The sequence below is a fragment of the Mastigoproctus giganteus genome, chromosome 6 (genome assembly GCF_048544385.1).
Source record: "Mastigoproctus giganteus isolate SK-2022 chromosome 6, ASM4854438v1, whole genome shotgun sequence".
Lineage (NCBI taxonomy): Eukaryota > Metazoa > Arthropoda > Arachnida > Uropygi > Thelyphonidae > Mastigoproctus > Mastigoproctus giganteus.
In genome coordinates, this window is record NC_143580.1 from 205,992,799 (window position 1) to 206,007,765 (window position 14,967).

The window sequence follows — 14,967 nt, forward strand, 5'->3', positions numbered from 1 at the left end:
TAAAATCCCCCATTATAAGACTCTCTAATTTAATGTTGAACCAGTTGGTGTGACATAAGCAACGAGAAAGCAAAAATGAGAGTAGGAATGGGTTATCGGCCTAATAATTCTGAGTATAATAACCACACAGATAAACAGAATTGGCTAGTAAATGGCCCATTCTCATAATCATAGAAGCTACTAGATTTTTCATATCTACTAAGAAATACTGTACAAGGCTTTGGATCTAAATGGATATCTGATGAGCTAATGAGACTAGTGGTAGAAAATAAAAATGCATGGGATTCAAAGAAATTATCAGGTGACATAGAAGCCTAATGTAGATATAAAATAGTCCATAATTAAGTCACAAAGGAGGTTAGGTAAGCTAAGGCAGATTATGAGAAATATTTGGAAAAAGGATGCAAAGAAAAACAGTAAAGTCTTCTTTACTTGTGTAAACACTAAAAGGAAGGGGATAAATCACACCGGCCTACTTCATGTCAATTTGTTAACTGTTGAAAACCCTGCTCAGGTATTTTGCATCTACATTTGCACAGGAAGAATCCTTTAGGAATGCCAGAAGTTTATCAAATCCTAATAAGGAGCTATGATTTCGCAATAACTGGGAGGAAAGTGAAATTAAAACTGTTGAAGTTAAACAAAAAAAAAAAAAAGGCACCTGGGATGGAGGAAGCTAAGGAATCCTTAAGCCGTAATTATGAGAACAATATTGTACTCAAGGGAAGTTCCTACAAATTGGAGGTGTGCAAATGTATCCCCAATTCACTAACGGGAATCAAAGGATGACACAAACGATTACAGACCTGTTGGCTTAATATCTGTTCCAGACAAAATAATAGAGTCACTGGTTAAAGAAGCAAAGCAGGATCATCTAGACAGGAGTGCAGTTACACTTCAGATACAACATGGGTTTGTGAAGGAGAAACTTGGGCTGACCAATTTGAATGGATACTATGATGTAAAAAATAATTTTGATATATTATACTCGAATTTCAGTCTTTGATACTGTTACACATAAAAGACTGCTGTACAAATTGCAGCAGTGTGGTATTATGACAAAGTTACTGCTATGGATAAAGGGTTGATTGAGTGGCAGAAAACAGAAATTGGAAGACAGAGCAGTGTCAACAGACACTGCTCATCATGGACTAATATAACATTAGTCCATGACGTTTTCAATATTTATCAATGATACTGATGAAGGCATATCAAGCTTAATGTCTAAGTATGCAGATGTTACAAAGGATGGCAGGTTGGTTAATGATAGAAATGACGATATTTTGCTGCTGCAACAGGATCTAGAAAATTTGGGCATAGTGGGCTGAGAAGTGGCAACTGAAGTTTAATTTTGACGAATGCAATGCACTGCATATGGTCAACAGTATTTTTTTTTTTTTTTTTTTTTTTTTTTTTTTTAGTAGTTATCGGCGCATCGGCTTCTGTGGCCATAGTGCACCTCCCAAGGTTTTTTGCAGTACTTTGATCCAAGCCCGAGGCGGGATTCGAACCCGCGACCTTTGGGTTGCCAGGCAGGCGCTTTACCCACCCGGCTAGCCCGGTCGGCGGTCAGCAGTAGCCCCTGAGTAACATACCAAGAGTATGGTACTATACTCAGTGAGAGGAAAATGAAAAAGACCTGGGGGTAACTGTGCAGTCGGATATGAAATTTTCTGAGAAGTGCAGACAGGCTGCCAGGGTTTTGTGAATGATACAGTAGAACATAAAAAATCCAAATGAGCTAGCATTTATTTTTTTTTATGCTGGTGCCATAAAATAATTACAGTAAGTGCTGGTTAACTTGATCACATATTCGAATTGAATTTTGATTCTATTAAATGATTCTAATAAGCGAAAATTGGAGTAATATTATCCACAGGCTAAAAAAATGAAGATATAAAGCACAAAGTTACTTTTATTACCTTACCAATTAACAAAATTAAATGATACATGTAAATTGACAAACAAACTGAATGCTGAATTGACAAACGATCAACAAACAATGCTATCCAACTCCACTACTCTTTCTGAAAAGAGTGAGAAATCTGGCTGCAAAGAAATGAAGTTTGAAAATGGAGCAGCAAAAAAGTACTGTAATAATTTTTGTTAAAGGCCTATACATGTGTGTGTTATTGTGGCTGGAAGTTCTACTTGTTTTGTTACCTATGAATAAACTATCTAAGTACAACTTAGTGTTTTTATTTCTTTCTTTTTTTTTTTTATGAAAACCCCAAACACGAAAGGTATCAAAACCTATAGTACTTAGTACCGTGCATGGGTTGAAGGAGAAGTATGGGGGGAGGGGGATGCCGGAAACTTTACTCTAGAGACTAAACATGGGTTTCACCACTTCAAGCCTCCAATAAGCAAAGTGGTGGTATTTCACCGGTTGATGAAAGTCATCTACCACCTACTTAAACTTACTAAACCTTTTTTTTTTTTTTTTTTTCAATCTCCAGAATTATTTTTGATAAGTTCGAAAATCCAAACAAATCTGAAGTCAAACTATCCCCAGTCCCAATTAGTTCGGATTATCGATGCTCTACTGCATATAGTGGAATTTTGTTAGCAGGGATAAGGAAATGATTATTCTATTACATAAGACAATAGTCAGGCACATCTTGAGTAATGCATACAGGTTTGGAAGCCTCGTTTTAGGAAGGATGTAGAGCTGCTGGAATGGGTTCGGAGAAAGGCAACGAGATTGGTGAGGGGAACAAAGAGTGCTGTTACAAGAAAGCCTTCGGTTCTGCAAATTGCAACATGTGTAGACTAGGCAGCTGTGAGAAGGTTATCTCAGTGAGGTGTTTAAGGCTTCAAGGGGTTAAGCAAGCTCATTGCTAATGGTATTCTTCCTCTTGTGCAGACTATGCACATGAGGGGGAAAACAAATTCAAAGTGAAGAAGTATTTATGCAAAACAGATGTACAGAAGTTTGCCTTTAGCCAGTGGGTGGTTGATTGCTGGAACAAACTTCCATCTGTTCTTGTGGAAGTGGGCAGTTTAAATAAATTCAAGGAGAAACTAGAGAAACTATTGGAGGGAATGGGTAGTTGAAATAGGAAGGTTTTTTTGGCCGACGCTGTATAAGCTTACTTTCTTGAATCATTTGCCACTACTAATAAAAACATATCTTTAACCCTTTGAGCATTTTCATCAATAGGGACATTAGCTTCACGTATCTTTAGTATTAATATCCGTAGTGGCATATATGAAAAAAGCAAGCTTGTACAGCACTGACCACAGAAAAAAAAATTACAATAAAAATAAAACAGCTTTCTGCTTTCTTTAACATGTTTCAAATTACTGTACAATTTCTGTTCTGGAAATAACCAATTCACATAAACATGGATTTTCCATTACAGCTATTTAAGAATGATGCTTCTGCACTTTTTTTTTTTTTTTTTAACATTTTTAAGTATTTCAACTGGTTCTTTTACACAACTCTGCATTATTCAATTTTGAAAGGAATTTAAAATTTAAGACAAATTTCTTTTAAAACTGGGGAATACAGAGCTGTATAAGATACCTAACGTGCATAATTTTGTCACTTGAACTTTTTGTATTTTAATATTAATTATTTTTATGCAGCTATATACCATTCTAAATAGTAACGGCAACAGTATTAGCCATATAGTGCAAGGAAACCACAGCCTTTTATTGCACTAGCAAAAAAAAGAAAAAAAAAAAACCCAAGTAGACAAGAAAATACAAATTATATGCTTCCCTCGTCACACAGGTAACTATCCAGTTGACCTCTGAATTTATTCAAACTGTCAGCCTCAACTACCTGCAAGGGCAATTTATTCCAACAATCAATGACTCAAAGGCTAAAAGAAAACTTTCTACAATGTAATCTAAACATCAACCCCTGCAATTTGAATTTATGGCTACTAATTTTGCAATTCTTTATAACAGCGAGAATTCACTGTTATAAAGAATTATGAAGGCAGATTATGAGAAATCTTTGGCAAGGAATGCAAAGAAAAACAGCAAGGAATTCTTTACTTATATAAACTCTAGAAGGACGGGGATGAATCAAGTTGGTCCACTTGATATCGATGGTTCCACTGCTGATGATCCTGCTCAGATAGCTGACAAACTGAATGAGTATTTTTCATCTACATTCACAAGAGGAATTCTGTAGGGAAGTAGAGAACAGAAGCTTATTAAACTCTAACAGGGAGTTTAATGATTTTGTAATTACAGAGAGCAAAGTGCAGGAGAAATCGTTGAAGTTAAACATAAGAAACTTACTTGGGGTGGATCGGAACTATCCAGTTATATTGGAGGCAGCAGCAAAGGAATAAAGCAAACCCTTAGACATAATTATGAGAGGATCCTTAGATTCAGGTGAGGTCCCCATGGACTGGAGATGTACAAATGTATCCCCAATTCATAGAGGAGGAGTTCAAAGGGTGACACAAATAATTATAAACGTGTTAGTTTAACTTCTGTTCCGGGGTAAATAATGGAATCACTAATTACAGAAGTGATGCAGGATCACTTCTTTAATTAGACAAGACTACAGTAATAGTTCAGACACAGAATGGGTTTTTTAAGGGGTAGTCTTGTCTGACCAATTTGATTGGATACTACAATATGGTCACATAGGAACCGGATTCAAAGAATAATTGATATCATATACTTTGAAAAGCTTTTGATACTCTTGCACCTGGAAGACTGCTTTTCAAATTGGAGCAGTATGGTATTAAGTGCAAGTTGCTCCAATGGATAGAGGAATGGTTGAGTGGGAGATGGCAAAGAGTGGTAATCAATGGACACTACTCTTCATGGATTAATGTTATTAGTGGAGTACCCCAGGGTTCAGTGTTGGGCCCATTGTTGTTTTGTATATTTATCAATGATATTGATGAAGGTAAAAAAGGTAAACTGCAGCCATTATCAACCCACTGCAGGATGGAAGCCTCCTCAACAATTCATGCTGAGGGACATGGACCATAATCTACCATGCTGGTAGTATGCGGGTTGGCAGATCGACCATATTTAGCAGTCAGGGGCTTGAACCCCGGTCTACTCAAAGAGCGTGTGCTATTGCACTCCAGCTCCTGACCACTCGGCTATGGAGGCCTTTGTTGAAGGTATATATCAGGCTTAATGTCCAAGTTTGCACATGATACAAAGGTTGGCAAGGTTGTTAATGACAATAGGCTCCTGCAACAGGATCTAGAAAAGCTGGGTAGATGGACTAAGAAGTGGCAACTGAAGTTTAACATTGACAAATGCAAAGTACTGCATATGGGTAGAAGTAACCCCAGAAATACATAACTGTGTGGTACTACATTCAGGGTAGTGGATAATGAAAAAGACCTGTGGGGGGAGTTATTGTGCAGTCAGATATGAATTTTTCTAAGCAGTGCAAACAGTCTACCAAAGCAGATTGTGGGGTCTTGTCAATGACATATAGGAATTTTTCTAGTAGGGATAAGGAGGTAATTATCCCTTTGTACAAGGCAATGGTCCAGTCACACCTTGAGTAATGTGTACAGGTCTGGAGGCCTCATTTTTGGAAGGATGTAGAGTTGCTAGAACAGTACACAGAAGGGCAACAAGGATGGTGAGGGAACAAAGGGGTCCTCTTACCGAGAAAGGCTTGAGTTCTGCAAATTGCAGCATCTGGAGACTAGGCACAGTGAGGTGATCTGATTGAGGTGTATAAGGCCCGTGAATGGGTTGAGCAGGCTCAATGCTGATGGGAATTTGCCTCTTGCTCAGATTACAAACCTGAGGGGTCATAAATTGAAATTGAGGAAGGAGAGTTGTAGAATAGATGTGTGGAAATTTGCCTTTAGCCAGAGGGCAGTTGATTACTGAAACAAACTTCCATCTGTCATGGAAGTTGATAGCTTAAATAAATTCAAGGAAGACCTGGACAAAGTTTTAGAGCAAATGGATATGTGAAATGGGATTTTTTTTTTTTTTTTTGGCTAATGCTATATAAGCTTGCTTTCTTGCATCAGTGCCTTTGTTAATGCTAATTCCCCCTTCACTCACTTTACTAATCACTTTCAGTGTCTTATAAACTTCAATCAGGTCACCTCTGAGGTGCCTGATTACCAAGCTCTGTATCCCACATAATCAGTCTTTCCTCATACACTCAAGTGTCGTCCTGCCAATCTCACCATTCGAGTTGCTGTCTTTTTACCCATTCAAGAAGCTTAATGTGTGTTTTCATATTATGTCTCCATACTTGAACACAGTATTCCAAATTTGGTTTTACAATTGCCTTATATAGTGGGATTATGACCTCCCTATCTCTACAGGATAGCGTTCGATAAATCACTGATAGGACCCCAGACTTTCCTGGCTGCCTGTTTACACTGTTCAGAAAACTTTGTCTGCCCATATCATAACTTCCAAATCCCTTTCTTCCTCCACCGCTTTTAATTCAACTCAACCAACTACATAATTTATTTTGGATTTGCTCTTCTCCACATGCAAGACCCTGCATTTTGCTGCATTAAAACTTAGCTGCCACTTTTCTTGACCAGTCCTGAATTCTGTTCAAGTCATCCTGGAGGAGCACTGCTTGCCACTATTCATTAACGACTCTACCAATCTTTATGTAGTCTGCAAATATTGACAACACGCCTTCTATCCCTTCATCAATGTCATTTAAGAAAATGATAAACAACATTGGTCAAAGAATCATCCCAATTGTGACATTATATGAATCTGAAGAATATTTATTAATGACAATCCTCTGCCTTATGCAACCACCGAGCAATCTTTGAATTATAACAGTAATTCCAACCCATTCATGCTTATACAGTAACCTTTCATGAGGGACTGAGTCAAATGCTTTGCTAAAATCCAAATAAACTATGTTAAAATTGTTCCATACATCGAGGTCATGAGTAACTGTGCCATAATAGCCTAAGTTATTTATATTGTAGAAATATACTGACAATGCTGAGCTTGCCCTGGGACAACTACTGAGACAGATATAGGGAGTTAAAGTACAATATAAAGAAACATACATTTAGACAATAATATCACTAATAGGAAACCGACATTATTGACACATTAGTTACACATGACTTCTCTAAACAAAACCATATTGCTTATCCTTCAGAATGCCATATCTATCTTAATGTCTCTGGACTGCACTCTTAATCATTGCCTCTAAGATTATTCCTACCAATGAAGTCAGACTAACTGGTCTGTAGTCACCAGCCTTTATATATTGGCGATACACTGGCACTTCTCCAATCCAAAGGAATCTCCCCAGAGTCAAAAAGATGCCCTGATAATTAACTTCAATGGTTCAATACACTCCCTGGTGGTCTCCTACAAAACTACCGAAGTTGATGGTATATGCCATCAACTCCGGAAGTGTTACTTGCCTTTATGCTCAAAAGTTTTTCAAATAAGCAATCATCTATAATTACAAATGCACTAATTTCATATGGGTTGGCCTCACTTGCACATCCTCTTCTCAACATCAAGGGTCTTTCATCAGTAAAGAGCAATGCAAAGTACCTATTCAATTCATCCACATCAGCTGGGTTATCTAAGAACTTCCCACACTAAGTGCATAAGGGTATGAAAATTTGTTTTCCTCATTCTTTGCTCTCTTAGCCAATGCTTTCTCATATACAGCCTTGGCCTCCCGAACCTTATTTGTGGTAATATTACAGATAAACTTGTACCATTGTAGGCTTCAGTGGTTTTTATCAGTCTGTAACGATTCCATACTATCTTTTGCTGCTCTATTTGACCCGTCAGCTTCACTTCATTCATTTAAGGATCCTCCATGAATTCATGGCTTCTGTGATTTTTTCTTTAAAAGTATTGCATAATTCAAATGTATTCATTCTCCCCTGGCAATCCACCCAATATATGCCATACAGCCCCATAAATTGTCAAAATCCACTCTTCTGAAGTTAAACTCCATGCTGCTACCTTTAACTACTGGAACATCTTTCTTCATCTTCCAACTGATGATTGCATGACCACTTCCTAACAATGATTCTTGTATTTTAAGTACTGTGATGTCATCTGATTCATTAGTAATGATGAGGTCAAGGATATTCTCATCCCTAGTACTTTCTGTAACTTGCTGGTACAAATAATAATCATCCAGTTATTTTTTTTTTTTTAATTTTTTCTCCATAGTGAGTTTCTTTCCCACTTATTCCAATCAATCTAGGTCAGATTAAAGTCCCCCATAATAACATATTCTTGCTTGCTTGCCTGCCAATTCCATCTGCATGTAAAGACTCTTGTCATACTCTTCACAATCTTCTGGTCAATAGCTTACTTCCACTCTCATTACACCTTTGCTTCCAATTAATTTGCACCACATAGACTCTATGCTGCTAGACATAACTTCAGACTAGGTAAAAACCCTTTTCGCACTCCAGCTGCTTCGGATAAGAAGCCAGACTCCTATCTTTCCTAAATACATTATACATACTGTAATGTACCATATTCGACAATGTTTTATCATCTATGAATGTGACCAGTACACACACAGCTGTAATGTGTGTTTATTTATCAACCATATTTAGCAATAAGATGAATTTCCGGGTGGTACCATGTTTCTGCTAGCCCTATTATATCAGTATTAGTTATCTTAATCAGGAGTTCATATTCAGAAATTTTATTGACAACATACCAGACATTACTGTAGACCCAGTTAATCTTCTATAGTTTATTACCCTGACATACCCATTGAAGTTATTTAGGTTTGTATCCCAAGTTTTATCTCCCCCACCCCATCTTTATGCTGTTTTCCTCCATACATTGTTTTGCAAGGATTTTTGCCAGTATCAACATTGGCTGTTGTGGCAAACAAGAATTCTCAAGGTGAGTGCAAGCGTTACTTTGATCCATATCATCAGATAAATGCAGATATGAGTTATTCTTCTCCCCCTAACCAGCAGTTTTCCTGAATCCTTAACGTATCCTTAATGATACTGGCAAAAATCCTTGCAAAACAATGTATGGAGGAAAACAGGATAAAGATGTTTATACTCCATACTGGAACTAAAATACTGACAATCTCACTAATAGCAAAGAATTCACTCAACTGTATTACTTAAAATGCTGTATCAAAGATCTTACTGATTTGATCTAAAAAGTATATCAGGTTTAATCTGGTTTATTCAGACTTTAGTCTGGCTCTAACCAAGACATATCTGCAATTCATATAAGCATTTTTAACCTATATGAAAGAAGACAGCTATACAGTTTTCTCCATAAAAGAAGTTATTTTATTCTGTAAGTAAATTTCCATATCTTATTTTCTTGCAGTTCAACAGGGTATACACTAAATCCATATATACTCTATTGAACACATTTTAAGGCAAGCATTTTTTTTTTTCATCTTATTGCTAAATATGGTTGATAAATAAACACACATTATAGCTGTGTGTGTACTGGTCACATTAATTGATAATAAAACATTGTTGAATATGGTACCTATCCCCACAAGAGTAATCTGCCAGGCCATTCTTTCTATATTTCTCAAAATATTACTTCTGTAAATGGAAATATTAAAAACAGTTCTCAAAGTACCTTGAACTAATAACAGATAACTAAATTTGGCTAACAAGTAAAGAGACAGTACTCATCCAGAGTTCATGAAGAGAGATTTGAAGTGGTTGTATTTATCAAAGACCACTGGAAAACGTAGCTATGTTGTGATTTTTTTTTTTTTTTTTTTTTTGTCAAAATATAGCATTAGCACATGATGCAAGAAAGCAAGCTTATATAGCATCAGCTTAAAAAAAAAAAAAAAAAAAACACACCCTTCTCATTTCACCATCCACTCGCTCCAAATGTTTGTCTAGTTCTGCCTTGAATCTATTTAAGCTATCAACTTCTACAACGACAGATGAAAGTTTGTTCCAGCAATCAACCACCCACTGGCTAAAGGCAAACTTTTGCACATCTATCCTACAACTGTCTTTCCTAAATTTGAATTTATGCCCTCTCAGGTGATTATTCCGAGCAAGAGAAAGAATCAAATCAGCACTGAGCATGCGCAAACCATTCAAGACTTTACACATCTCAATCAGATCACCTTGCAGGTGCCTAGTCTCCATACACTGTAATTTGTAAAACTTAAGCCTTTCTTCATAAGAGCAACCCTTTGTTCCATTCACCAATCTTGTTGCCCTACTCATTCCAACAGCTCTACATCCTTCTTAAAATGAGGCCTTCAGACCTGTATACAGTACTCAAGGTGTGGCATGACCATTGCTTATACAAGAAGATAATCACCTTATTCCTGCTAGAAATATTCCTGTATATCATTGACAAGACACCATATATATATATATATATATATATATAGGTAAATAGAATAAATAAGTGTGTGAGTAAGAGTGCTGACCTGACAGGTGTAGCTACAATAGAAAAAATTAAAAAAGTGCCCAAAAAATAAAAGCAGATCACCTATAAAACTGTATAAATAAAATGATATGAAAATATATAAATGGTACTTAATGCTGCAGTTCCTAAGATTTTAACTATGTTTTCAAGGTTTTATCATTACAACCTATTATTATTATTTATACAATTTTATAGGCAATCCACTCCCATTCCCCAGGCACTTCAAATTTTTTTCCATTGTAGCTACATCATAAATATCATAATGTGTGCTGATGTCAACTGCTGGTCAGCTGTACAGAATACAGAGCAGCTGTACAGAAGACAGAGCAGGCACACACAATGGCCAGACATTATCAGATTTTATAGCCACCTCACCCTTTCAAGTGATAAATCAACCTAATAATCAGCATGGTTTTAAGCATGGTAACTCTACGGAGGATGCTATGCACCACCATCAATCTCTAATAACTTACCAACTTTTAGCAGTACCATGTGGGAGAGTGACATTGATGCCACTCTTGCCACCAATAGTCTATAAAATTATAGACTGGTATGTCCAGCGAGCCTAGACCACATCAGCTCATAGAGCCAACCCTTCAAACTAAACAGGCAATTACAAACAACCCAACACTCCTTGTTGGATATCAAAAGGTATAACCTTAAAAAGACAAACTGGCAGATTTTCACAGAGCATACAGCAGCTGAGCTGCAAAAACAGGAAAATTAGTGGTCTAGATCAAGCAACTGTAGCCCGGACAAGCAAGCACTGACTATGACAAACATTTTAACAAAAACAGCATACCTGTCTATCCTACAGAAAAAGCCGAGGAAGCAGGCAGCCCCTGGTGGTGCCCTGAACTGACTATACTCAGGAGAAGGGTGCACCAGGTGAATAGAAATTTTTTTAGAGAGCTAGAACATCTTGGCCATAAAATAAGGTGGATGCACTAAGAGATTCTTACAGAACTCTCAGGTCTCAGTATACAGCCCTCATAAGAGACACGAAAAGGGAATGCAGGAAGCACTTGGTGGAAATTACTGGAAACAATAGTCCTTTGGGAGTTGTCTACTGAATAGTGGCCAACAAGCTGCCAAGAGATGTTTTGGAAACCACTGTAAAACCTGGAAATATATGGAAATATACTAGAGTATATTTCCATAGGTTTTACCTACACATAACTGCCTATCCAAATGTACTATAGCAAATAAACTAGACTTCATGCCAACTAATGAAATTTTTTTTGTTTGGAAATGTACAATCCTAATTTTTTATATATATATTTTTTTTTTCAATTTTTTAATGTATAATAATATAAATCATTTATACATATATAAATGATTTTATTACATTTGGAATTTATTTCTACACGCATATAAATATATGGATTTATATTCACTCTCTAAAACCAGTTAGGCTGGCTGTTGTAATCCAGAGATCATACGAGGATACCAGTTTCCACACTACTGGAACGAGCCGTAGGTTCCCACAGGAAAAAAAAAAATGTTGTGCTGCTATATCTGCCAATAATAAAGTAACTATCATGAAGCTAAGAACTCTGGTCTTTCAAGGCCATAATGGATTGGAGTGGTTGGTGTGTGTGTGTGTATATATATATATATATATATACACACACACACACACACACAGTAGCGTAGCTACCCTTTTTCCGGGCCCGGAGGCAAAGAACAGGTTCGGGCCTGTACTTAATTAATGAAAATTGCAAAAACAGGAGACAGCCAAAGACGCGGGGCCCGGAGGTAATTGCCTTGCCTGCCTACATGGTAGCTACGCCACTGTGTGTGTGTGTGTATATATATATATATATATATATTTTTTTTTTTTTTTTTTTGAAAACTGGGGAAGCTTGGCTACTCAATACGTTAAACACTTAATCAAAGGCAGAATGTCAATTAAAAACTTCTTTCACACAGTAAATTGCATGAACTTATTGATAACGTAATCTGCACAAGATCCATATGTTATATGCTTACGTGTCCGTAAAATCATAATACTCCTCTTCAGCATCTTCCACGCTGCTACCAGAGACGATGTGACTTGCTGACCCAGAACTAGCAACAAACGGCCGTTTATCAGGTGAAGTATGTCTGCTTACTAGAGGAATCTGTGTGGTAGAAGATGCTTTCAACTCTTCTATCTCCTTCCTTAAACTCTCAATAGTTCCAGCTAAGTGAGAAAGTTCTCTAGTGACATTTCTATTTAACTTGTAGTACAAATAAATCCCACTCATACCAACTACAACACCAGCTCCCAAAGCAGCAATCATACTTAATTTATCTTTTAAAACCCAATCCATTATATCGGTTCACTTAACTTAAAAGAGTGGTACTGATAATTTCACAATATCAACTCCATTGGTACCGTTGAACAATAAACTAAAAGTTTACTGTTGTAAATAACCCGCAAATCAACACAAACACATCATCACAATCAACACCTTAAGCACACCGCTATCTACTGGAATGCATCTACGTCCATCTACTCGATCCGTACAAATAGTTTTAAAAAATAATAAAAAATAAAAAAATGTAAAACGTGAAGGAGAACTGCATCTTGCTGTTTCAGATTTCACAGACGTATTTGCTGCATAGTTATATCATAATTATGCATTTATCATATTACACTACCGAGTAAACTAATAACAGCATATTTATTGTAATCGTAAACTAATAACAGCATAGTTATCATAATCGTGCCAATATTAATAGTATAGTATTGATGTAGTATAAATTACATTACTGTATGTTCCAGTAATATAATTTATTACTGGAACATACTACAGATGTTCCAGAGAGCGGATTTCTGGATTTCCATGTAAGTATTCTATGCGAGGCTGTTGTTGTTGTTGTTGTTGTTGTTGTTGTATGGTTTTAGGAGCATTAGCGACTAAGGCCGTATTGCTCCATGTAAACTGTCTGTAAATTGCATGTGTTATGTGGTCGATTTTCTGTTTGCTGGACGACAAACTCAAGTTTCGTGGAGAAAAAACCATGCTACCCTTGCCTGAGACCAACTAACTCAGCTACGTTGTGAAAAAGGCCCACAAGAAAAGACAGATGTAGAATAGATGTGCGGAAATTTGCCTTTAGCCAGCGGGTGGTTAATTGCTGGAACAAACTTCCATCTGTCGTTATGGAAGTTGATAGGTTGAATAAATTTAAGGAGGAACTGGACAGGCATTTGGAGGGAATGGTGTGATTTTTTTTTTTTTTTTTTTTTTTTTGGCTGATGCTGCATAAGCTCATACACTCGCTTTCTTGCATCACATGTCACTACTACTACTACTACTACAAAAATTCCTCACGTCATCAGCGGAACTCGAACTCAGGTGTAGTAGTAGTAGTGGCATGTGATGCAAGAAAGCGAGTGTATGAGCTTATGCAGCACCAGCCAAAAAAAAAAAAAAAAAAAAATCACAACATTCCCTCCAAATGCCTGTCCAGTTCCTCCTTAAATTTATTCAACCTATCAACTTCCATAACGACAGATGGAAGTTTGTTCCAGCAATTAACCACCCGCTGGCTAAAGGCAAATTTCCGCACATCTATTCTACATTTGTCTTTTCTTAATTTGAATTTAGCCCCCTTAGGTTCGTAATCTGAACAAGTGGAAGGATTCCATCAGAATTCTGCGTGCTCAACCCATTCAAAGTCTTATACACCTCAATCAGATCACCGCGCAGGTGCCTAGTCTCGAGCCACTGCAATTTGCAGAACTTAAGCCTCTCTTGGTAAGAAGCTCCCTTCATTCCCCTCACCAATCTTGTTGCCCTTCTCTGTACACTCAAGTAAATCTACACCTTCCTAAAATGAGGCCTCCAGACCTGTACGCAGTACTCAAGGCAAGGCCTGATCATTGTCTTATACAGAGGGACAATCACCTCCTTCTCCCTGCTAGGGAGAATGAGGTCCTCCCAACCTCGGGTGTTTTCCACCTGAGGTGGGGAGGACGGCGATTCTACCAACTGTGCTATATCCATGAGAGCCTCTGCGAGGCCTAATGTTACGAGGTTCTTATGGAGGCTCTTTGGCACCATGACTAAGAGCGGTTGACAAGGGGATTGAGACAGTGACTACTTGTTCGATATGCGCAGTTAGCACAGTGGGATCGTCACCGCCCTCCCCACATCAGCTGGAAAAGGCCCGGGATCAAATCCCGTCGATGATGCGAGGAACTTTAATGGGTTTTTCACTCCGTGGCTAAGTTAGTCGGTGGAGTAAATAGCAAGGTTTTCCCAGCAAAATAGGTGGCATAGATAGCAAGGTTTTCGTCCAGCAAAACACGAAAATCGACCAAAGAACACACACAATTTACAGACAATACATAAACGGGTAGATGTAATCATCTACGGGAGAACCTACTAAAATAATTTTTTGTTCGATATGCCTTCTGCGCGGTAGCACAGTGGTATCGTCACCGTCCTCTCCACACCGTGTGGAATCATCCCATACATTGTGATATCGGTCTCTAGCTTGGTTACTTCGTACTATGTGCGCATTATGAACGCGTTCATTTCGTCGCTCCTCTTCGTGTGTTGGCTTTTTCTTTCCTTCCTGGGCGGTCACTAGCGCAGATGAGCACAAAGC

General features: G+C 37.6%; 1 protein-coding gene across 1 annotated transcript in view; it reads right to left on the reverse strand.

The window, feature by feature from the left end:
• The window catches only part of LOC150084900 (regulator of microtubule dynamics protein 1-like), a 131,801-nt gene extending 119,080 nt beyond the window's left edge, over positions 1–12,721 (reverse strand). Inside the window, exon 1 of the mRNA XM_090376386.1 lies at positions 12,355–12,721. Coding sequence (XP_090232512.1) covers positions 12,355–12,677 — 323 coding nt within the window. The 5' untranslated portion in view covers positions 12,678–12,721. The remainder of the gene's footprint in view (positions 1–12,354) is intronic.
• Positions 12,722–14,967: the final 2,246 nt, after the last annotated feature.